The following is a 24,109-nucleotide window of genomic DNA, read 5'->3' as shown; positions in this document are numbered from 1 at the left end:
GAAATTTTAAACTAAAAAATAATTTAAAAAAAAACGAGAATTTTTAACTAAAAAATATCAATCTTAAAAAATGGAAAAGTTCCATTTTCTGTTAAAAAATGAATTCTAAACAAAACAAAATAAGTATTTTCCACTAAACATTTGAGTTTTCAACAAGACATAATCCTTCACTCAAAAAAATAAATTTTTAACAATGTAGTGTAACTTTTAACCAAGTAGTTGAATTTTCAATTAAAACAGATTAATTTATAACAAGCTGATAAAACTTTTAAGTAACGAGATAACTTTTCAATTTAAAATATAAATCTTTAACAAAAAAAAATGATTTCTTAACAAACCGATTAAACCAAATGTTTTTAACAAATCAGTTGAATTATTAAGCAAAGAAAAATGATTTTTAACCAAAAAGTTGCATTTTCATGCAAAAAAATGAAATTTTTTCTATAAAAGATGAAGTTTTAAATCAAAAAGATAAATTAAAAAAAAAATAGTTGAATTTTCTGTTGAAAAAGATTTTAGTCGAGTTTTCACGATCAATCTATAAATCTGTTAAAAAGAAATAATTTTCTACCAAAAAAATTGAATTTTCAATCCAAAAAGACGAATTTTTAACCAAAAAGGACTTTTTAACAAAATTGTTGAATTCTCTAGCAAATAGTTGCATTTTTATCAAAAAATATGAAATTACCTTAAAGCAGAAGAATGTTTTATTACAAAAAAAAAGTTGAATTTTCATCCAAAAAATATTCCAGTTAACTCAGTAACATCAAAAGTTGAATTTTTATAACAAAAAAAAATCAGTTTCTACGAAAAAATTTGAATTTTCAATCCAAAAAGACGAATTTTTTAACCAAACAGGATGAATTTTTAATAATATAGTTAAATTCTCTGTCAAATAGTTGTATTTTTATCAAAAAAAAAAATCAATTTTGTACTGAAACATATGAATTTGTAATAAAAAACAACATTTTTTTAAAAGTGGAACTTTCATCCAGAAAATATTTCAGTTCATTTTGCAACACTTAAATATAAATTATAAACAAAAAGTAAATTTTCTAGGAAAGAGTTACGTTTTCAAAAGTATAGTGTAATAGTTTATAATTTCTAGCCAAACAGTTGCATTTTTATTTTAAAAAACGATTTAATTTCTGCTAAAGCAGGTAAACTTTAAAATAAAAAAGACAAATTTTCAAAAAAATAGTTGAATTTTCAAACGAAAAGTTAACGAAAAAATGCAATTTTCTATTAATTAAAATAAATTCTGAAATTCTCATAAATTCTCAGAGAATTAATTTCTCGGTACCGTTCTCAAAGTAATATAACCGGCTCAGAACTCTACTTGCAGATCCTGATATTCCTGACGTATACTGATTCAATATTTAACAATTTTTTATGGATAAACAATCAAATTCTTTGTTTCTGAATCCATTCGAAATCGGATCTGTATTCTTTTCAGGAACAAATAGCCCTTACGGAATATAATAGAGCGTTACAGCTTCTTCAGGGCAAAAAGAAAGATGAAGCCTTGACAGTTTTCCAAGACCTTCTCGATACCGAGCTTCTCGATCAGGTTGAAAAACCTGAGGTTCCAGATGGAAGATCCCGACCCATGTTGTCTTTAAAATACGCTTGTTTCAAAAACATAGCAAGCATCCAAGCCGATTTTGAAAATTACGAAGATGCGATAGACAATTACTGGGAAGCTGCAAATTTGGATGATAGCGATGTGACTCTGTGGCATAGAATTGGAATACTAGCGATGAAAATCTCGAATCTAGAGCTTGCCTGTTCCGCGTTTAAGCAGGGTTTAAAATGCAATCCGAATCACTGGCCCTGTTTAGACAATATCATCACTGCCTTGTACGCAGTTCCTGATTACATGAACTGCCTATTGTATATTTCAATGGCTCTAGAACGAGATTCGACTTACGTCAAAGGTCTGGCATTTCGGGAGAAAATCTTCAAGGACATGCCTTGTTTCGAGGAAAGTTACAAACTTTACAACAGCGACTGGGCTCTTGATCCTCCCCCAGACATCGAATACGATCACGTTATCGGAGAAAAGTTGTTGGAGGAGGTGAAAGAAGTCGCGGAAAAATGGGCTGAAGCCTGCAAACCAGAATTCACCATGAAACCCCTGCCTCTCTTGACCCTGAGGAAACCTTTGTCGCAGTATACTTGGTTTGAACTCGGCGAGAGTCTTGTGGGTATGCACGAATATGTTTTCGAAAACGATATCAGTTTTGCGAGCAAGGTCAGCATTATTGTACAAAAAAGTGAGGAGACTGAGGAAGAGAAGTTTGTCTCTGAAAAAGAGGAGAAGGTTCTCTCTGATAAAGAGGAGAAGGTTGCCTCTGAAAAAGAGGAGAAAATTGGTTTTGAAAAAGAGGAGAAAGTCGTTGTCTCTGAAAAAGATGAAATTCTGGATAATAATGTGGAGGATGATGAAATGGAAGTGGATCTGAAATCCGAAGATGAGGAGGAAAAGAAGGATGAGGAAGAGAAGAAGGAAGAGGATGATCAGCCCGTTTTTGAAATTGAAGACGATATTCCAGTCTCTGATAGCAACACTGACAACTTGATAGAAATCGAAAACGAGGATGATGGAAAGTCGGGATCGAGTGATATCCAAATTATCGAGTTGGATGATCCGTTGAAAGTTTCCGAACCCGATGTCCTGCCTCTTGATGATTTTGTGGTGAAGGAACCGGAGCTTGAGATGGATGTTGAGATGGAAAAACTCGATGTGGAGAAGGATTTAGAAAATTTGAAAAAACCTGAGGGTTCCTTGGGTGAGAAAACAGAGAAGAAAGAAACTGACAAGTCGAATGATAATGAGACTTGTAAACAAAATGACAAATCTAATGACAAGTCGAATGACAAGTCTTCAAAGGCTGACGAGAAATCGAATGACAAGTCGGAGGGAAAGGAGGAGAGTCAGAAAGTGAAGAAAAGGAGGAGAAGTTCTCTCTGTTTTTTGCAGCAATGGGCTTGGAGTACCAATAATACGAGAAGATCAGCGAGGGTTAGGGGATCTAATAAAAAAGAGACTGAGAGGGACGATGCTTTGCTGGAAGAAACGATCAAGAGGATTTTACCCAGTAGTTTATTGTGAGTATAGAATTATTTTGTTATTTAGGGTGGCGACTTGACCGGGAAAACCCGGGAATTTATTTCTGATCGCAGAAAAACTATGATTTTTCATATTTGCTCAGTTTGCATTAATTAAATCTTCATTTATTATTAAATTATTATTATTATTTTCCATTATCCTAACTTGGAACGGGAAATTTTAGAAAATAGCAGGGTGGCTGCTGGAACGGGAAACCGGGAATTTTACAAATTTTTAGAAAAAGCATCCTTCCAACTTTGATTTTAACAATTTTTTTTAAATAATGAGCTTTATTGTGATCTTTTTTAATTATAATATCATTCAGTTTAGAATGCATAATTCGAAAACCTTTTAGTTTAAAAATTTTCCAGGTTAGATTTTTAATTTTTAGGTCTGCATTTCAATTTAAAGTATGCAGTTTTAAAGGCGTAAACAATTAAAATCTTGAATCGTTTCAAATCGAAAATTTTTTATGAGAAACATTTTTAGTTTATCAACTGTGAATATAGATTAATTAATGATTTTTTTTAAATTCAGGGTGGTCGCTGGACCGGAAAACCGGGATATGACAGTGAATTTATTTTTTGACCGGGAATTTTACAAAATTTTGAGAATAAAAATGTTGTCCAACTTTGATTTCAAATGTTTTTAAAATTATTTTTCAAATTTTGATTTTTATAAATTGTTATATCATTCAGTTCAGAATGCTTCATTCGAAAATCTTTTAATTTAAAAATGTTCCATTTTAGATTTTTAAGTTTTAAAAGCATATATTTTAATTTAAGGAGTTTTAGCATTCAGTTTTAAAGGCTTAAAAATTCAGTTTGATAAAAAAAAGTTTTATTTTATCAACTTTAAATATACATAAATAAATTATTTTGAAAATGGATCTGTACTCTTAAGTATATAAATTTGAACAATAATTAATTCGACCAAACAATTCTAAGTCCGTTAAAAATTTTGTATATAAAATTTAATAAATAAATTTATTAATATAGTATTTCTATTAATTTGTTTAGCCATTGAAAATGTAAACGTGCGTTTTACTATTTTCAACTTAAAAATAAATCCATAATAATGTACTCATAATTAAAGGTTTTTATTAAATTAAAAATATTGTGAGTCTAAATTATTTAATTTTTATCCCATTTAATTAGAAATTTCTTAATGAATAAAAAGAATAAGTATTTCGTATTTAGCAATATTTCACTGTTCATTTAAGACGAGTAAATTGAAACCAAATATTAAAAAAAAAAACAATTTGAAACTGAATTGTTTTACATAGAAAGCTTTCAATCTATAGATTTTCGAAGAACTTTTAAACTTTTAGCGTTACAATTTTAATTGTTCTATTTAAAAAGTGTTTAATTTATAAGTGAAATTGTTAAATTTTGACGAATAAATAACAATTGAACACTTATTATTTGTAGAAAAAAATTGAGTAATTTTAAGAGATATTTAGAAGTTTTGAGAAGATTCAAAATTAATTAAAAACTTGAAATTATTTCAAGTAATTTAAACGAAGTATGTTAACATTTTTTTCAGAACTTCTAAATATATTTTAAAATTAATCGACATTTTCCTAAAATTTTGTGAAAATCCGGCAAATTAAAAAAAAAATCCTTAAAATCTTCCATCTTCTTCTTTGATAAATTTTGAAATATTTTAAAATCTTTTTAAACTTTCTGTTACAATAATTTTTCAAAGTGAAAAATAATTTTCGATTTTCCTAAGAATCTTAAGAAAATTGTTTATTGTTTTGAAATCTGCAAATATCTACATTTTATTTTAAATTTTGCTGTATATATTTGAAATGATTTCAAGTTCTAAATTAAATGCGAATCTTTTTAAAATTTCTAAAGATCTCTTAAAATTACTCGAATATTTTTACAAATAATAAGTGTTCTATTGTTAATTATAAATTCAAGTTTAATTGTTTTTAATTTGCAAGATTTTCAAAAAGTTATAGAAAAAATGCAATTCATCTTGAAATATATTTAAAAGTTTTTCAAAAAATTCTAAAATTATTTTGAATGTGGAAAAATTTAAAACCACTTCTAGATTGCTCAAGATTTTTAAATAAAGTGTTAAAGCTTTTAAAGGACGCCTAGACTTTCTGAATTCTATAATTGATAAAAGTTCTAAATTTTGCAGTTTATTTGAATTTCATTTAACATTGTTTAATTCAAAAGTGTTAGTACCTTCCATTTGGTACGTGTACACTTTTGAATTTGAATACACAATTTTTGAATTGAAAATTTTTAAACTTCAATTTTAAAAGTTTGGAATTCAAGTGTTCCACTTTGAATGCTTTAATTTGTTGTTTATTGTTTATTGCTTTATATGGAAAATTGTTTGGAATATAGTTTTATTTTTTTAATTTTATTGACATTTCATTGTATTTCATTGCAATTTGAAATTTTTCAATTCAGAAAAAGAACAGTTATTTAATATTTAGAAATATCTGTTTATCAAAAATCATGAAATATAAATTAAATATTTAAAACTAAACAAAAAACTAATCTTTAAACGCTACAATGTTAATTTTTCTATTTAACGAAATTTAATTTTTTTCTATTTAACGAAATTTAATTTGTAAGTCAAATTGTTGAATTTTTTATGTATTAATAACAATTAAACATCTATTATTCTTAGAAAAAATTCGAGCAAGTTGAAGAGATATTTAGAAGATTTGAAAAAATTCAAAATTAATTTAAGATTTGAAATAATTTCAAATAATTTAAACGAAGTTTATACGTGTACCTACAAAATTCGACTATTCGTACCAAAATTTCGGTGCAAATAACCCACCGGCCTAATTTAAAAGAAAATATGGATTTTGGCAGATTTCCAACAAAAAATTTAGAAGCTTTCTAAGAATTTTAAGAGGCTTCAGATGAATAAAAAACAATTTCTAGGAAAATTGAAAATGATTTTTTATTTGAAAACTAATTTTAAGAGAATATTTAAAAAGATTTATAATGGTTTACAAAATTTTCAAAAATGAGTTTGGAAGATTTTAGGCACATTTCTTTAATTTGGCAGAATTAAAAAAAATGTGAAAAATGTAAAAAAGCGTGTAGATTTTTCAAGATTTTGAAATAAAATTTCGAAGCATTTCAAGGATTTTAAAACTTTTTAGAATACAAATAATTTAACTTTTAATTTGAACAGAGAATTATCAATTTTTTACAAATTTATAGTTGGAATAGGAATGTATCCAGAATAATAATAATTCTGACTTGGAAACGGGAATTTAGAAATTTTAACCAATTCCGGGTTAGTACTGAAAGTTTTCGAAAAGGAACGAAATTCTGAATTGGAACAGGAAATTTTTCCAACGAATTCTAAGTTGAAGCAAGGAATTTTCAAATTTTAACCAATTCTTGGAATAATTTGTCTTGGAACAGGGAATTCGTCAAAAGAATGAATTATAAGTTGAGACGGGATATTTTAGAAAAATTAAAATTCTTGATTTGAACAAGGAATTTTACAAAAAATTCTAATTCTTAATTAAAACGGAAAATTTTTCAAAAGTATTAATATTCCAGATTTGAACAAGGAATTTTCAATTTTTAACCAATTCTGAGTTGGAACTGGAATGTTTCCAGGAGAATAACAATTCTCAATGCAAAATTGAATTTTTTAAACAAAATTATGATTCTGTCTTCAGGGTGTCCGCTGGGCCGGGAAACCAGGAAAATCGGGAATTTTTTGAGACCGGTAAATGACCGTGAATTTCTTTTTGTTCACCGGGAATTTTACAATTTTGTAGAAGAAAAACCTGTCTAGGTTCGATTTCAACAGTTTTTAAATAATTAGTGGAATTTTTATGTTTTTCAATTATGCTATTATTCAGCTTACAATGCATATTTCAAAATGTTTTTACTTAAAAAATTTTCCATTAAAAATGTTTATTTCTTAGCTTACATTTTTTATTTAAAGAATTTTTAAATGCTTTCTTAAAGACTTGAACAAATAAAAAATAAAAGCTTTGATGTTCAAAAGTTTGGATAAAAAACATTTTTATTTAATAAATAAATCAATTTTTAAATTAATCTGTGCTTTAAGTAATATAAAGTGAACAAAAAAGAGTTGGCAAAAAGCTTTTAAATCATTTCAAAATTTAAGAATTTTCAGATTTTAACGTTAAAACGTAAGTGGTTTCAATTTGAAAATCTTAGTCATTAAACAAATTTGAACGTGTGACTGAAATTTTATAAACTATTTTCAACTTAAAAATATCTTCATAATAATATATTCTTAATTAAAGGATTTTATTAATTAAAAATATTGTTTCAATCTAAAATATTCCACTTTTAGCCCATTCAATTTGAAATTTTTAATAAAAAAAAAAAAATTATTATTGAATATTTAGCAATATTTGAATTTTTATTTAAGACAAGTACATTGAAACCAAAGATTTAAAAGTAAAGAATCTTTAATTGAATTGTTTGATATTTAGGAGTTTTAAAAAGATAAAAAATTATCATGCAAATTTTAGAAAGTTTTCTTAAAATCTTCTAGAATCTTTTTTGAAAATTTTGTTTAAATCTTTGAAAAACTTTCCAAATATGCTCTTAAAAGAATTTTTCAAAATGAAAAATTATTTTTAATTTTCCTCTGAATCTTAAGAAAATGTTTCTATTCTTTTGAAGCCTTTCAAAAATCTTGAAAAGAATCTAATTTTTTGTTTAAAATCTGCGAAAATCTACATTTTGTTTTATATTAGGATATCATTTCCCGTTTTGCATTGAGTTTGGATCTTTTTAAAACTTCTACGTATATCTTAAAATTACTCAAATTTCGCCTACAAATAATAAATGTTTAATTGTTATTTATACATCCAAATTGTAAAGAAATTTGATAACATTTGCAGGATTTTCTGAAAATTATATAATTTTGAAAATTTTAAATTTCATTAATTGATTTTATAATTTCGGGCATTGAAAATGATAACGTGGATTTATATATTTTATATTGAAAAATGTTAGTACCTTTAATTTTATACGCTTAAATTATTGAGCAGTTGAATATAAAATAAAATAAAAATTGCTTAAATTGTTATAATTTCGAACATTTTTGTATCCTTTGATTGATTCTTCAATTTAGAGCATTGAAAATGATAAAGGGGATTTATATTTTTGGAATTGGATCTGAATATTTGAACCCTACAATTTATAAAAGTTTAAAATTTGGAAGTTTAACTGCATTTAATTTAAAATTGTTTATTTAGAAAGTGTTAGTAGCTTCCAGTTTATAGGTGTAAATTATTGAGCATATTAAATACAAAATTGTTGAATGAAAGAACTTTTAAATTTCAATTTTCAAAGTTTAAAATTCAAGAATTTCATTAAGAATGCTTTCATTTGCAGTTCAGTTTTTATTACTTAAAATGGAACAATTTTTATGCTTAGTGTTCGATTTATTAAATATCATTAACCGTGCAAAATTCAAATATTTTGTTAAATTTTAATTTTTTGTAGAAAATTATCTTGTTTAAAAGTTCTTCTTTTCGGTTAACATTTCAAGTATTTCAGTTAAAAATTTATTATTCTAGCTGAAAATTCATGTTCTGCGTTGAAAATAAAAATACGTGGTTGAAAGTTAAAATCTTTTATTAAAAATTTTTTTTTTAAGTTTGATTATTTTAATGAAAATTCATCTTTGGTTGAAAATGTAACTATTCAAGTAGAAAATTGAACTATTTTGCTAAAATCGGTTTTTTTTTTCAATAGAAATTAGATTTTCAACCGAAGATTTAACCATTCTATTTTTGTTTGAAAATATATCTATTTTTTTGATGAAAATTCAACTCTAGTTGAAAATTCGCATTTTTGATTTAATTAATTATAATTAATTTATGAATTTTGTGAAAAATTCGCTTTTTGTAGAAAATTCATTATTTTAGTTGAAAGTTAATTCCTTCAATTGAAAATGTTTAACAGTTTGGATGAAAATTTGTCTTTTTTAATTAAAAATTTAACTGCTTCGTTGAAAATTCACACATTTTGTTAAATCCTCATTTTTTTTGCAAAAAAATATTTTTTTTTCTTTGCAAGTTGATCTTCTTGTTTGTAAATTCTTCTTTTCGGTTAAAATTTCAAGTATTTCATTGAAATATTTATTATTCTAGTAGGAAATTCATCTTTTACTTTGGAAATAAAATTACGTAGTTGAAAGTTAAATTCTTTTGTTGAAAATTAATTTTTTCGTTGAAGATTTATCATCATAATGAAAATTCATCTCTGGTTGAAAATGTAACTAATTTGTTAAAAATCAATTTTTTAAACTAAAAATTTAACTATTTTTCTGAAAATCGGTTGTTTTTTTTTACTAGAAATTAGATTTTCAGCAGAAAATTAAACCTTTCTATTTTTGGTTGAAAATTTATCTTTTTTTAATGAAAACTCAACTCTGGTTGAAAATTGATATTTTTTTAGAAACTAAACTATTTGTTTGAAAATTTATGTACTATGTGAAAAGTTCGCCTATTTTTAGAAACTTAATTTTTATGGTTGAAAATTGATCTTATTTAAAAGTCAACAATTTGGATGAAAATTTGTATTTTTTTATTGAACGTCCAACTATTTCGTTGAAAATCTACATATTTTGTTAAAGCTTGATTTTTTTTGTAAAAAATTATCTTTTTCTTTGCAAGTTAATCTTCTTGTTTGAAATATCTTTTTTTCGGTTATAATTTTTTGGCCGAAAATTGAACTATTTTGTTGAAAATTTATTTCTTTTTTGTTTGAAAATTATTTACTTGAACTGAAAATGTAACTGTTATTCCAGTTGAATATTCTATAATTTAGGTAAAAATTAATCTCTTTTGTTGAACATTCATTTTTTGAATGAACATTTAATTACTCAATTTTTTGGTAAAAATTAATATTCTTGGTTGAAAATTCATCTTTTTGGTCAAAAGTCGAATGGTTCTCGTAAAAGATTCATTATTTTTATCGAAAATGATTCATTCAGGTTTAAAATTAAACTATTCCGGTTAAAGATTTACAATTTTAGTTGAAAATGCATCACTTTGCTTGAAAATGTAACTATTTTTTTGAAAGTTTTTTTTTCTTTTTTATTGAAAGTTAGTTTTTTTTAGTGAAAAGTAATTTTTAATTGTAAATTTAACTTATTCCAAATAAATATATCACAGCTTCAATTGAAAACCTATCTGTTTGGTTGAATATTAATTTTTTGAACTTATATTTAATTAATTAAGTTTTGATTGACAATTGATCTTTTTTAGTAAAAATTAATTTTTGGTTTTTGAAAATTCAACTATTTCAGTTGAGGATTCCTGATTTTAGTCTAAAATTCATCAGTTAGATTGAAAATTGAAATATTATCTTGAAAATTCGTTTCTTTTAATTATTTTTTTTTAACTATTCCATTTTTGTTGGAAATTGTTTTTTTTACTGGAAAATATAAATATTTGCAGGGACTTGTTTCAATCGTATGATTAATTTTTATTAATTTCAATATAAAATTGTATAACGATGATTTTTTATTTGTCATCTTTTATTAAGATCTTTTGTTGTAAAATGAGCTTTTTTGTTAAAAATTAGTTCTTGTTTTATTTTTTGGTTTTGTTTTTTGTTTCATATTAATCTTTTTAACTTAAAGTTTAATTTTAAATATAACTTCAACTTCAAATTTAAAAACGATTTATTCTTAGATTTATTAAATTATTGATCAAAACGAGATCAAATAGAAATCTTTTTCAATGGAGCAATAGAACACACTAGGTATTTTAAAAAACAGATCATAATTTAAAAAAATAAAGTTCTAATGATAGTTTTTCTTTTCATAAAAGTAGGAATGTCCTAAATAAGTGTGAAATATTTTCAATCCTTTGAAATCTTTTCCAATATCTTGAAAGCTCGAAACTGTATTTAAATTTTTTTTAAATTTTGGAGAAATTTTTGTAATGCTTTGAAATCTTTTGAAATCTCTTGAAAATTACAGACCTGCGAAATCTTTTGAAATTTGGATGAAATTATTAAAAGTTTCACATTTATTATTATTTTTAAATATATTGAAAATGTTTAATCTGTATATTCACCGTCTCAAAATTTAAAATTTTCTATTAAAAAAAATATTTTTTTTATAGCTTCAATCATAATTTACCATTAATTTTTGGTGGAATAAAAAGCAATATATTTAGGGTTCTTCCTAGTAGGTTTATGTAAATGAAATGTTTATTTAATTTAATTAATCGCCAAACGTATTTTTTTAGTATTTTGAGTAAAATACATTACGGCGAGTTTTAGCAGATTTTCCAAAAAATCTAGCATTTTATTTCTAGAAACGGAAATGAAGGACCGCAAAATATTTTTTTTTGTTGGAAATACATATATTTTATTTTCAGGCCCGAGAACGCGAAATACTCTGGAAATGAGCCTTCGAAATCCACCGACGATTCAATGGACACTATGGATTTGTACCAATTATTTACCAACAGAGAAAATAATAGAGATGGAACTAGAAGTACAGAAAGTTCAAAGCCAACGAGTCCCCAGAACGAGTAATTATTTTATACTTTAAATTATATTTACTTTGTTTCTTAATTTATTCTCTTATCCAAAAAAGTGGTGTAACGATAAATCTCGAAAATCTCGCAATATTGTTTTTGAAAACCTGATTGGCTTTTTATTATTTGAAGTTATTTTATATATATCTTGAATTTAGAATTTGAACATTAAATCTCCAACTTATCCAATAAGTTATTGTAAATATTATACATATCTTATTTAATGGTTTAGAATCTGTTAATAATTTTAGATTATGTTTATGTTTTTTCTCGGAAACTGATATTTCAATTTTAAAAATTAGATTTTAAAGACGATTCACTACTTTGAACAGTTTTTCTTGTGTTCATGTGTTTCGTCTGAAATTGGTATTTTTAAAACTAATAAAAAAATTAAATACAGATTCACTTTTAACAGTATTAGGGCATATTAACGTTATACTCAAAAATTGGTATTATAAAACAAAAATCATTATGATTTTAACAAGATTAAGATTCTTTAAATAATTTTTGATTATTTTAATATTTTTCATCGGAAATCAGTATATTTTATAAACGAAATAAAACAGTTTTTCATATACAAATTTAAATATTTTAAATTTATTAAATTATTTTAAACAAAAAATCTTTTTTTTTTACTATAAAAGATGGCTTTTTAATAAACTACTGGAATGTTCAAAAACATAATTGAATTTTTTATCGTAATAGTTAAATAGTCAACCTAAAAAAATACATTTCTAACAAAAACGTGTCATAGTTTGTATTTCAATTAAAAAAGATGAAATTTATACAAACAAAGAGGAATTTTAAAACCAAAAAACGAATTTTCAACTACAAAATATCAATCTTAAAAAAAAAAAGTTACATTTTTTGTTAAAAAATTAATTGTAAACCAACAAAAAATGTATTTTCCACTAAACAGTTAAATTTTCAAACAGACAAGTCTTCATTGAAAAAAATAAATTTTTAACAATATAGTTTACCTTTTACCCAAGTAGTTGAATTTTTAATTAAAAAAGGTTAATTTCCAACTTAAAATATAAATCTTTTTTTTAAAAAAGTGATAAAGAGTGATTTCTGAACAAAGTGATAGAAGAAATTTCATTTTTTTAAATGAAAAGTTAACGTTTTGATTAAATATCATTCGTCTTTGCTTGAATATTAAGCAAAGAAGAATGTTTGAATTTTCAATCCAAAAAGACGAATTTTTAAGCAAAAGTGATGCATTTTTATCAAAATTGTTGAATTCCCTACCAAATAGTTGCATTTTTTCAAAAAAGATCAAATTTCTCTTAAAGCAGAAGAATTTTTAATTACAAAAAAATTGAGGTTTTGTCCAAAAAATATTCCAGTTGACTCTGAAAGATCAAAGATTAAATTTTTTTAACAAAAGACTAATTTTCTACGAAAATATTGAATTGTCAATCGAAAAAGACGAATTTTTTCAATCAAAAAGGATGAAGTTTTAACTAAACATTTGAATTCTCTAACAAATAGTTGCCTTTTTATCCAAAAATATGACATTTTTCTTGAAACAAGTGGATTTTCAATTACATAAAAAACAAAACCGAATGTTCACAAATAGTTAAATTTTCATCCAAAAAATATGTTTTTTTTTTCAACACACCAAATATTAAAACAACAGAATTTTCAAACCAAAAATTATGACTTAACAAAATTGTTGAATTTTCAACCAAACAGTTCGCATTTTCACCCCAGAAAGGTGTCATTTCTGCTAAAGCAGATGAATTTTTAAATGAAAAAGACAAACTTAAAAAAAACGAGTTGAATTTTCAACCGAAGTTACATTTTTATTTAAGAAAGATGAAATTTCTCCTAAGACAGATGAATTAAACAAACTTAAATTTCCATACAAAGAAGATTCCAGTTCACTTTCTAATGCAAAAAAAAACAATTGTAAACAATTTGCATCCAAAATGGATATATTTTTAAGAAAGTTATTAAATTTTTAAATAAATAATAAAATTTATAACTAAACAGATAATTTTCAGAAGAAAGTTATTGTGAATTTCCAAAATTCTAATATGAAAAATACAAGTAAATACAAATAATACAGTTTTAATTCCTTCGAATTTTAAATGATTGAATTTTCATAATTATAATTGAAAAATATTTCCTTTTTGATATTTTTAACTTGTCCTATTTTCAACATTTTCTTATTATCTTAAATCATTGAAATTCGAGATTCTTATATTTAAAATAAAATTGTTTCATTCTATAAGGTTTGAATTAGAAATGATAAAATTTCAAATCTTTTTTAATAAAATTTTCCAATGTTTAAAATTTAACTTATAAGTGTACAGCTTGGAACGCTTTTAATTAGAAATAATACAATTTGAAAAACTTGTATTTCAGTGATTTTCAATGATTTTAAAGGTTCATAATTTTTTAAAGAATTTTAGCTTACGTTAGCGTGTTACACCAAAAACTGCTTATTACAGTTTGATCAAGATTTAGAATCTTTTAACAGTTTCAGATTATTTTGGTGTTCTTATTCAAAAATTAGTATTTAAAATTTTTTTAATTTCCAGTTTATATATGATTCACGATTTTTAATAACTTCAGGTTGCACTAGTGTTTTACGCCAAAAAATGGGAACTTTCAAAGAAAAATCCTTATAATTTGATCAAGATGTAGATTCTTTTAAGAATTTCTGTTTATTTGAGTGTTTTTTATTCGAATTCGGTAGTTTCAATTTTAAAAATTAGATTTTAAAGATGATTCTCAACTTTTCACAATTTTAGGTTATGTTTGCGTTAATATAAACAAAAAATTAGTATAAACAAAAATGATAGTTGGAAGAAGATTTATAAGTTAAAAACAATTACATGTTTTTTATAGAAAATGGGTTTTGTAAAACAAAGATCGTTAGATTTTAAAGGGTTCATAATTTTTTAACAATTTTAGTTTACGTTAGCCTTTTACACCAAAAGCTGTTTATTACAGTTTGATCAAGATTTAAAATATTTTAACATTTTCAGATTATTTTTGTGTTTTTCGTCGGAAATTAGTATTTGTAATAAGACAATTAGACTTTAAAGACGATTCACAATTTTTCACAAGCTTAGGTTGTCCTAGTGTTTTACGCCAAAAATTGATACTTTAAAACCAGAATCTTTATTACTTGATTAAGATATAGAATCTTTTATCAATTTAGGATTATTTTAGTGCTTTTCATTGGAAATTAGTATTTTTAACTTAAAAAATTATATTTCAAAGAATGTTTACAACATTGAACAATTTTAGGTTATGTTTCTGTTAATATAAAGAAAAAAGAATTATAATTGGAAGAAAATTTATAAGTTAAAAACAATTACATGTTTTTTATAGGAAATCGGGGTTTTAAGACAAGAAATCATTAGATTTTAAAGGTTCATAATTTTTAAAACAATTTTAGCGTATGTTAGCGTTTTATATAAAAAACTGTTTATTAAAGTTTGTTCAACATTTCGAATCTTTAAATAGTTTGAAATTATTTTTGTGTTTTTCGTCGGAAATTAGTATTTTTAATTTAAAAAATTCGATATTAAAGACGATTCATGTTTTTTCAAAATTTTAGGTTGGCCTAGTATTTCACGCAAAAAATTGATACTTTAAAACATAATTACTTATTATTTGATCAAGATATAGAATCTTTTAACAATTTAGGAATATTTTAGTGTTTTTTATTCAAACTTAGTACTTTCAATTTAAAAAATTAGATTTTGAAGAAGATTGACAACTTTTAACAATTTTAGGTTGTGTTTGCGTTAATATAAACAAAAAAATAGTATATTGAAAAAATCGTAGTTGGAAGAAGATTTATAAGTTGAAAATAATTACATGTTTTTGATCGGAAATCGGTCGTGTAAAACAAAGATCATTAGATTTCAAAGGGTTCATAATTTTTTAACAATTATAGGTTACGTTAGATTTTTACACCAAAAACGGCTTAATACAGTTTTTTAACAAGATTTAAAATCTTCTAATAGTTTAAGATTATGTTTGTGTTTTTCGTCGGAAATTAATATTTGTACAAAAAAATAGACTTTAAAGACGATTCACAATTTTTCACAATGTTAGGTTGTGCTAGTGTTTCACGCAAAAAATTGATAATTTAAAACCCAATTTCTTATTATTAAATATATAGAATCATTTAACAATTTAGGATTATTTTAATGTTTTTCATTGGAAATTAATATTTTAAAAAATATTTTTTTTAAAGAAGCTTTACAACTTTTAACAATTTGAGGTTATGTTTGCGTTATTAGAAACAAAAAATTAGTATATGAAAAAAAATCATTATAGTTGGCAGAATATTTATAAGTTAAAAACTATCACATGTTTTTTGTAGGAAATCGGTCATAATAAAAAAAAATGTATCTTACACAATTTTTTCATAATTTTAGGTTGTGCTAGTGTTTCATGCCAAAAATTGATACTTTGAAACTAAAATCCTTATAATCTGATCAAAATCGTTTAACAATTTTGGATTATTTTAGTGTTTTTAATTGAGAATTAGTATTTTTAATTAGAAAATTAGATTTTAAAGAAGATTTACAGCTTTCAACAGTTTTAGGTTATGTTTTTGTTAACATAAAAAAAATTAGTATATTAAAAAAGCCATTATAGTTGGAAGAAGATTTATAAGGCCGAATTAATTTCAAATCATGCAGGCTGAAAACGTTTAAGTCACCGAATCGGCTGCGGATGAAATATGTTTTTTTAAGGCTTTTAGACGACACGTATTTCATCGATTTGATAGAAATTTTTGTTTGAAAAAGTTATGAGTATACAGCGGTTTTTTTGCAAATTTTGAAATTCAATTTTCTCAAAAAGGCCAGAGTTTTTTTCTTGATTTTTTTATAAGTAGGCACAATTATGGCCAATATATATCATGAGATTTTATGTTGTGTCCGCGCCTTGGAGAGGAGAAACAATTTTTTTTGTTACTGAAAAATGAATATTCACATTTTGTGCAAAAGTAAGACAAAATACGTAAAAAGTCAGAGAAGCAAAGTTATTCGTCTCGAAAAGTTTTAAAGAAAAGTCTCTTTGAACTTTTTTCTATCTTGTGTTTCTTTCGAATTTGAAACAAAAAACGGTACATTTTAAAGGTTCAAAATTTTTCAATAATTTTAGGTTACATTTTTACAATATCATTGGAATTTTAGAGGAAAAATCCTTATAATTTGATCAAGATTTATAATGTTTTATCAATTTTTGATTATCTTAGTTTTTTAATTGGAAATTAGTTTTTTTAATAAAAAAAAAAAAAGATTTCAAAGAAGATTCACGGCGTTTAACAATTTTAGGTTATGTTTACGTTAAAACAAAAATAATTATATTTCAAAGAATATTTACAATATATGAACAACAGTAGGTTTTGTTTATATTCTTCGTCGGAAAATAGTATTTTTGATAAAAAAAATACACTGGTTTCATTGTCTACGTCTTGTAAAAAATTCTATATGCATATATTAATTCTAAAGCTGGAACATCAATTTTCACTAATTAACACAAATATTTTCCTTATTTTCCTTATTTTTTATAATAGTTAATATAAATTACAGCAATTTTTGTCTTAATATTAATTTTATATTTCAGTTAAAAAATTGCATGAGAACAAAAATAATTACACGCATAACGCGCGTGTTTTTTATTTAATTTAAAAATATTTTTCTCTAATTGAATTTCGTTTTTACAGCGGACAACAAAATTACTTCGGCTCGGATTTCGAAAAATTGGAAGTTGAAGCTTTCATCAACGAGCACAGTTGCAAAAATAATCTAATGATTATTATTGCAAAATATACGGAATTTCTATGTACAAAATGGAATCTTGAGTGGCCAAAAGGTCTTGCGGAAGTTTATTTAAAAGCTTACACATTTACTAGGCAAGCAAAATATTTTTTTCTCCAAGAAAGGATTATATTACTTGATGATTTCAATTAAATCTAATGGTTTTTTTTTTCTTTTAGAGAACATATTCCACACTCTCCGTTTGGCGATGTAGCGGAAGATTACGTTTTAAAGTTGGATGCTGAGATGGCATTATTATATGCAGAACTTCACACAGATAGGTGGTTGGATAAAAAAACTGAAGTTGTTCCATCTTCCACGTAAGATTAATATTCTTCGTCTATTTTTAGTTTGTTTATCTATTTAAGAATATTACGAATTTTTGCATTATCAATTTTGTAAATCAAAATTTTCAAATATATAATTTAATTTTTCGGTAATAGTAAAAAAAAATTACCGGTGTCGGCAATAGGATTTCGTCGAACATTTTTTGGAGGATTTCAAAACATTCTAAGAAATTTTTTAATTATTTGAAAAGGTATTTTGAAAGGTTTCAAGAGACTAAACTTTTTTTGAAATCCGTGGGAAAAGTTCAAATAACTTTTTCAATTGAAAAATAAATTTTTAAAGAAAATTGGAAAAGATTTTAAATCACTTGAGAAGATTTATAAAATTTGCGAAACAAATCTGGAAGATTTTAAGGCAATCCTTTTAATCTGCTTTTAATTTTGCAAGAAGTTTCAAAGATTTTGTGGAAAAATTCGAATCATTTAAAGAAAATATATTAGAAGCTTTGAAAAAATAAAAATTTTTAATCATTTCAAAAATGTAAACTAAAATGTAAGTTTCTAAAGATTTTGAAATAAAAATTGTAACTTTTTAAGGGTTTTTAAAGGTTTCAAAAAAATTACAAACTTTTCTTAAGATTCCTGGGAAAATTTTTAATGATTTTTTTATTTGAAAAATTAACTATCAAAGTAAATTTAAAAATTAAAGAAATTGTAAAAACTTGGAAAAAATATGGAAGATCTTTCGTCAATTTTTGTTATTTAGAAATATTTTTCGAAATTTTAGAAATAATTAGAGTCATTTTAAAAAAATGTTTGAAAATTCATCTCTTTTGGCAGAAATGTCATCCTTTTTGTTTAAAAACGCCACTTTTTAGTTGAAATATAGTCTAATTAGGTATTTTTTAATAAATTTATCTCTTTTTTTAAAATTAAAATATTTTTTATTAATATATCAGAGATTACATTTTCCCCTGAGAAATCGTTTTTTTTTTTGTTGAATATTCATATATTTAGATAAGAAATGAAATATTTGGTTAAAAATTCACTTTTTTGGTTGAAGATTCATCAATTTAGATGAAAGTTGATCTTTTTTGTAGAAAATTAATCTTCTTGGTTGAAAATTCACATTTTTTGTTGATAATTCGTCTTTTTAGATGAATTCAAGTCTTTTATTTAAAATAAAAATTAAATTAAAATAAAAATAAACATAAAATTTAAAAAAATCGTTTTTATTGATATATCAGATATTACATTTTTCGATAAGATATCGTCTTTTTTGGGTGAAAATTCACGAAATTAGTCAAGAAATGAAATATTTGGTTAAAAATTCACTTTTTAGGTTGAAAATTCATCAATTTAGTTGAAAATTGATCTTTTTGGTAGAAAATGCACCTGTTTTGATGAAAAGTTATATTTTTTCAATGAATTTAACTCGTTTTTATTTAAAATAAAAATATTTTATTGATTTATCAGATATTACATTTTTCCTTAAGAAATCGTATTTTTTGTTGAAAATTCAACTACTGAGTTGAGAAATGAAATATTTGGTTAAAAATTCACTTTTTTGGTTGAAGATTCATCAATTTAGTTGAAAATTGATCTTTTTGGTAGAAAATTAATCTTCTTAGTTGAAAATTCACTTTTTTTTGTGAAAAATAATCTGTTTTAGTTGAGGGTTACACTATTTTGTTGAAAATTCGTCTTTCTTGATGAATTCAACTCTTTTTTTATTTAAAATAAAAACACTGTTTTATTCAAAATATCAAACATTCGTTAAAAATTCATCAATTTATTTGAAAGTTCTTCTCTTCGGCTGAAAATGTATTTACTGTGTTAAAAATGTATTCAATGCTTGAAAAATTTTTATAACACAATTTGGCCTTTAAAAAATTTTGAAATATCTTGAAATTCTTTTAGATTTTTTAAATCTCTTGAAAATCTAGGTATTCTCAGCGTGGTCGCTGGACCGGGAACCCGGGAATTTTTTTAAACCGGGAAAAACTGGGAAATGAGAGTGAATTTTTTTTTTACCAGAAATTTTACAAATTTTTAGAAGAAAAATCTTTCCACGTTCGATTTCAACAGTTTTTAAATAATTAGTTGAACTTTTATGTTTTTCAAGCATGCTATTATTTACCTTACAATGCTTAATTTAAAATTTGTTTACTCTAAAAATGTTCGATTTAAAATTTTTATTTTTAAGCTTACATTTTCAATTTAAAATTTTTTAAAATTCTTTCTTAAAGACTTGAACAAATAAAAAATAAAAGCCTCTGGTGTTGAAAATTTTGGATGAAAAACATTTTTATTTAATAAATACATTTTTTTAATTTATCTGTACTTTAAGTAATAAAAAGTGAACAAAAACTTCATAATAATATATTCTTAATTAAAGGATTTTATTAAATTTAAAACATTGTTTCAGTCTAAAATATTCAATTTTTAACCCGTTCAATTTGAAATTTTTAATTAAAAAAAAAAGATTAATTATTGAATATTTAGCAATATTTGAATTTTTATTTAAGACAAGTAAATTGAAACCAAATATTTAAAAGTAAAGAATCTTTAGCTGAATTGTTTGACATAGAAAACCTGGAATCGTTAAAATTTCGAAGATCCTTTAAAATTTGAACGTTAAAATTTTAATTGTTGTATTTGAGCAATGCTTAATTTGTAAGTGAAATTTTTAAATTTTGTTGTATAATTTACAAATGAACATTTGTAGAAAATTTTTGAGTAATTTTAAGAGATATTTAGAGGTTTTAAAAAGATTGAAAATTATCATGCAAATTTTAGAAAGTTTTCTTAAAATATTTTGAAAACTTTGCTTACATCTTTGAAAAACTTTTTAAATATTCTTTAAAAATAGTTTTTGAAAATGAAAAGTTATTTTTATTTTGCTAGGAATCTTAAGAAAATGTTTTTATTCTTTTGAAGCCTTTCACAATTCTTGAAAATAATCTAATTTTTTTGTTTAAAATCTGCAAAAATCTACATTTTGTTTTATATTAAGCTATCATTTCAAGTTTTACATTAAGTTTGAATCTTTTCAAAACTTTTACATATCTCTTAAAATTACTCAAATTTCGCCTACAAATAATAAATGTTCAATTGTTATTTATAGATCCAAATTGTAAAGAAATTTTCGAAAATTTTGCAGGATTTTCTGAAAATTGATTTCTTAAGATTTTGAATTAAAATTTTGAAGCTTTCCAAGGATGCTCAAACAAGTTTAAAAAGAAAATAATTGAATTTTTAATTCAAGAAGTGTTCAGTTAAAGATTTTTCCACTTTTTAATATTTAATGTTTCTAGCTTAAAATTTCTTGAAATTATATAATTTTGAAAATTTTAAAGTTCATTGATTGATGAAGCCTTTAATTTTATACGCGTATATTATTGAGCACTTGAATACATTTTTAAATTAAAAACTTTTAAATTTCAAATTAAAAAGTTCAAAATTTAACAGTTCCACTTTGAGTGCTTTCAGTTGCAGCTCAGTTTTTATTACCTCAAGTGGAAAATTTTTCAGCTTTAGTGTTCCAGTTTTTTAATTTCACTGGCCGTGAAAATGTTTGCGAACCGGAAAAAATTGGGAAATTCCCGGGAATTTATTTCGTCGATTAAAACAGCCACCCTGCATTCTTACAATTGTCTTAAAATTGTTTGAAAATTTTTGGCATTTTTATTATTTTCAAATATTTTTGAAAGGTTTAATCTGTATATTTACGTTTGCAAAAGTTGAACTACAAAATACCATAATTATTGTAAAGAAACAAAATATTTTATAAAAAAATCATAATTTAAACAATTTTAAGTTCTAATATAGTTTTTCTTTTTATAAAAATATAAATGGTATAAATAGCTGAAAAATCTTTTTAATTTTTTGAAGTCTTTTTAAATTTTGTATAGCTAATTTTAAAATGTTAAATCTATATGCTCACGTTCTTAAAATTTTAAGTTTCTATTTAAAAATGCATTTTTACAGCTTCCATCATAATTTATTATTGACAAGTATAAATGGATTATTCTCGAATTTGTAAAATCAGCTTAAATAATGAGTTGAATAGGAATTTTTTTCAGTGTATTAATGAATCCTTTTTTATAAATTGAAACTCAAAAATGCCATAATTATAATAAGAAAATTAAATACTTTAGAAACTCGTCTTCTTTTTAGGAATCTAACACTTTTTCACTTAAAATACAAATATTTTTCTAGTTGAAATATTAAATATTACATTTTTCGTTGAGAATCCGTATTTTTTGGTTGAAAATTCACAATTTTAATTAAAAATGCATCTCTGATTAAAAATGTGTTGTTAAAAATTAGTCTTACTTCCAGAAAATTAATCTTTTTATTATCATTTTAACCTTTTTTGTACACAAATAACCATACCTTTTCCAAAAATGTTTTTTTTTATACAAAAACACTGAACAAAAATATTTCAAATTGTTAATATTTCATTCGAAAATTAGTGCATAATAATTTTAAAGGAAGATAGCAAGTTAAGAAATTAAAAATTGAGTTTGAGATAAGGAAAGATAAAAAATAAAATATTTGGAATTAATACATCTTTCAATGGATAATTTCGGTAATTTTAAGTGGTGAAATTTTAGAGTTCTGAATTTTGATGATGAACGCTAAATCTTAAATTTTTCCCATTCATAGGTTTTAATTTTGCAATTAAAATTGAATTGGTTGAATTTTGAAAATTATAATTAAATATTTAAAAATTATTAATTTCTGAGCGATTTAAATTGACTTCAAATTATTGAAATTTTAAAGGGTTTGAGTAAAAAAAGATTTTAATGTCACAACTTTTGGTGGGTAAAATGTTTTCAGTTTTGAATGAATTTAATTTAATTTAATTTATTTTTATTTGTGGACGTTAAATTGTCTCAAGCTTCATGGTTAAATTTCAAATTATTTCTTTATTTTGAAACGAGGATTCTAAACAAAAATTTTATGAGAATCACAAAATTACAACAACAAAAATTATGTTATGCTTAATAAATATTTAAAAGTATTCAAACAATTCAAAGTTAATTTGAAACTTGTGAAAAACTTTATTTTTTGAATGTAGATTTTTTAAGACTTTGAAAAAGGAAGCTGAATTCAAATTACGAAAGATTTGAAGAGAATGAAAAAGTTTTGTTTAGATTCACAAAAAAATGTTAAATGATTTTTTATTAAAAAAAAAATAACTTTAGGATAATGTGCTAAAAGATTTCAAAGTATTTCCAAAAAAATTTCGATAAAGGATCTCGAAGTCTTTAAAAAAAATTTTAAAGACATTTTAAACGTTTAGATATCTTAGAAAGATTAAAAAATAATGTTTAATTTGAAATTATTGAAAATTTGGAGAAAATTGTAGATTTTTTACAATTTTGTAAAAAAGAAGCATTTTATGAATTTTGAAAGGTTTCTAGAGAATCAAACAATATTCTTTAGATTTTTAGGAAAATTTCAAGTTATTTTTTGGTAGATTTTAGGACATTTTTTTTATTTTTCAGTTTTTTTTTTAATTGTAGTTTAACCATTTTTTAAGTTTATTTTTTTAAATTATCTAAAATTATACATTGTAAACAAATTTAATTAATTTTAATGAATTAATTTAAAATTTTGCTTTTCGTCATAACTATTGTCATGAAATTTAGCTTAAGATTTAAGAGGAAAAGGGAATTTTGATTATACTTTTTTTTAATTAAACATGAACTACAGTTATTTTAAGCTAAAAAATAAACGTTGTTAAAAATTATTTATAAAGTCGAGGAAAAGCTTTTTTTGTTAATTATAACTAGTTTCGGAAAAGAACTCTAGTTGAAGTTTTTAAATAAATATTTCACAATTTTTATTGTTTATTTAACAATAGTTTTTAGGCTTTACATTTTTTCTCTCTTACTTCAGGTAATAGTTGCAACTATTATTTAACTATTGACTATTATTTCTCTGCAAACCTAATTGGTACGTTTTTATTAAAAAACTTTTATTTAGGGATTATAAAATCGTTATTTTTGTAAAATTTATATAAATTTTTTAAAATAAAAACGTATCAATGAGATTTGCAGAGAATCTTTAAATGAATAAAATATAACCCGAAATATTTTTTTCAAAAGTCCACCTCGAGTTATTTTCCAAAATTAGTTATACTTAATATTAGCATATTTTTCTCGATTCCAAAAGTCATTTTTAACAAGGTTCTTTTTTTGAACTGGAAATAACGTCTGATAATAAATAATAATAATATTAATAAATAATTGATAATAATACATTTAATAATAAATAAGGAAACAAATTGCGTTTAATAAAAGACATAATATGTTTATTAAAATATTTGAAAATCTGAAATGAATTTAAATTAATAAATAAT

General features: G+C 23.5%; 1 protein-coding gene across 2 annotated transcripts in view; it reads left to right on the top strand.

Moving 5' to 3' along the window:
• The window catches only part of LOC117175786 (calcineurin-binding protein cabin-1-like), a 98,446-nt gene that overhangs the window by 8,559 nt on the left and 65,778 nt on the right, over positions 1-24,109 (top strand). For both annotated transcript variants that reach the window (XM_033365523.1, XM_033365522.1), the window contains exons 2-5: positions 1,457-3,111; positions 11,490-11,645; positions 17,356-17,544; positions 17,629-17,769. In XM_033365523.1, coding sequence (XP_033221414.1) covers positions 1,457-3,111; positions 11,490-11,645; positions 17,356-17,544; positions 17,629-17,769 — 2,141 coding nt within the window. The remainder of the gene's footprint in view (positions 1-1,456; positions 3,112-11,489; positions 11,646-17,355; positions 17,545-17,628; positions 17,770-24,109) is intronic.

This window comes from Belonocnema kinseyi, chromosome 7 (genome assembly GCF_010883055.1).
Source record: "Belonocnema kinseyi isolate 2016_QV_RU_SX_M_011 chromosome 7, B_treatae_v1, whole genome shotgun sequence".
Classification (NCBI taxonomy): Eukaryota; Metazoa; Arthropoda; class Insecta; order Hymenoptera; family Cynipidae; genus Belonocnema; species Belonocnema kinseyi.
This window is presented reverse-complemented; position numbering and strand designations above follow the sequence as displayed.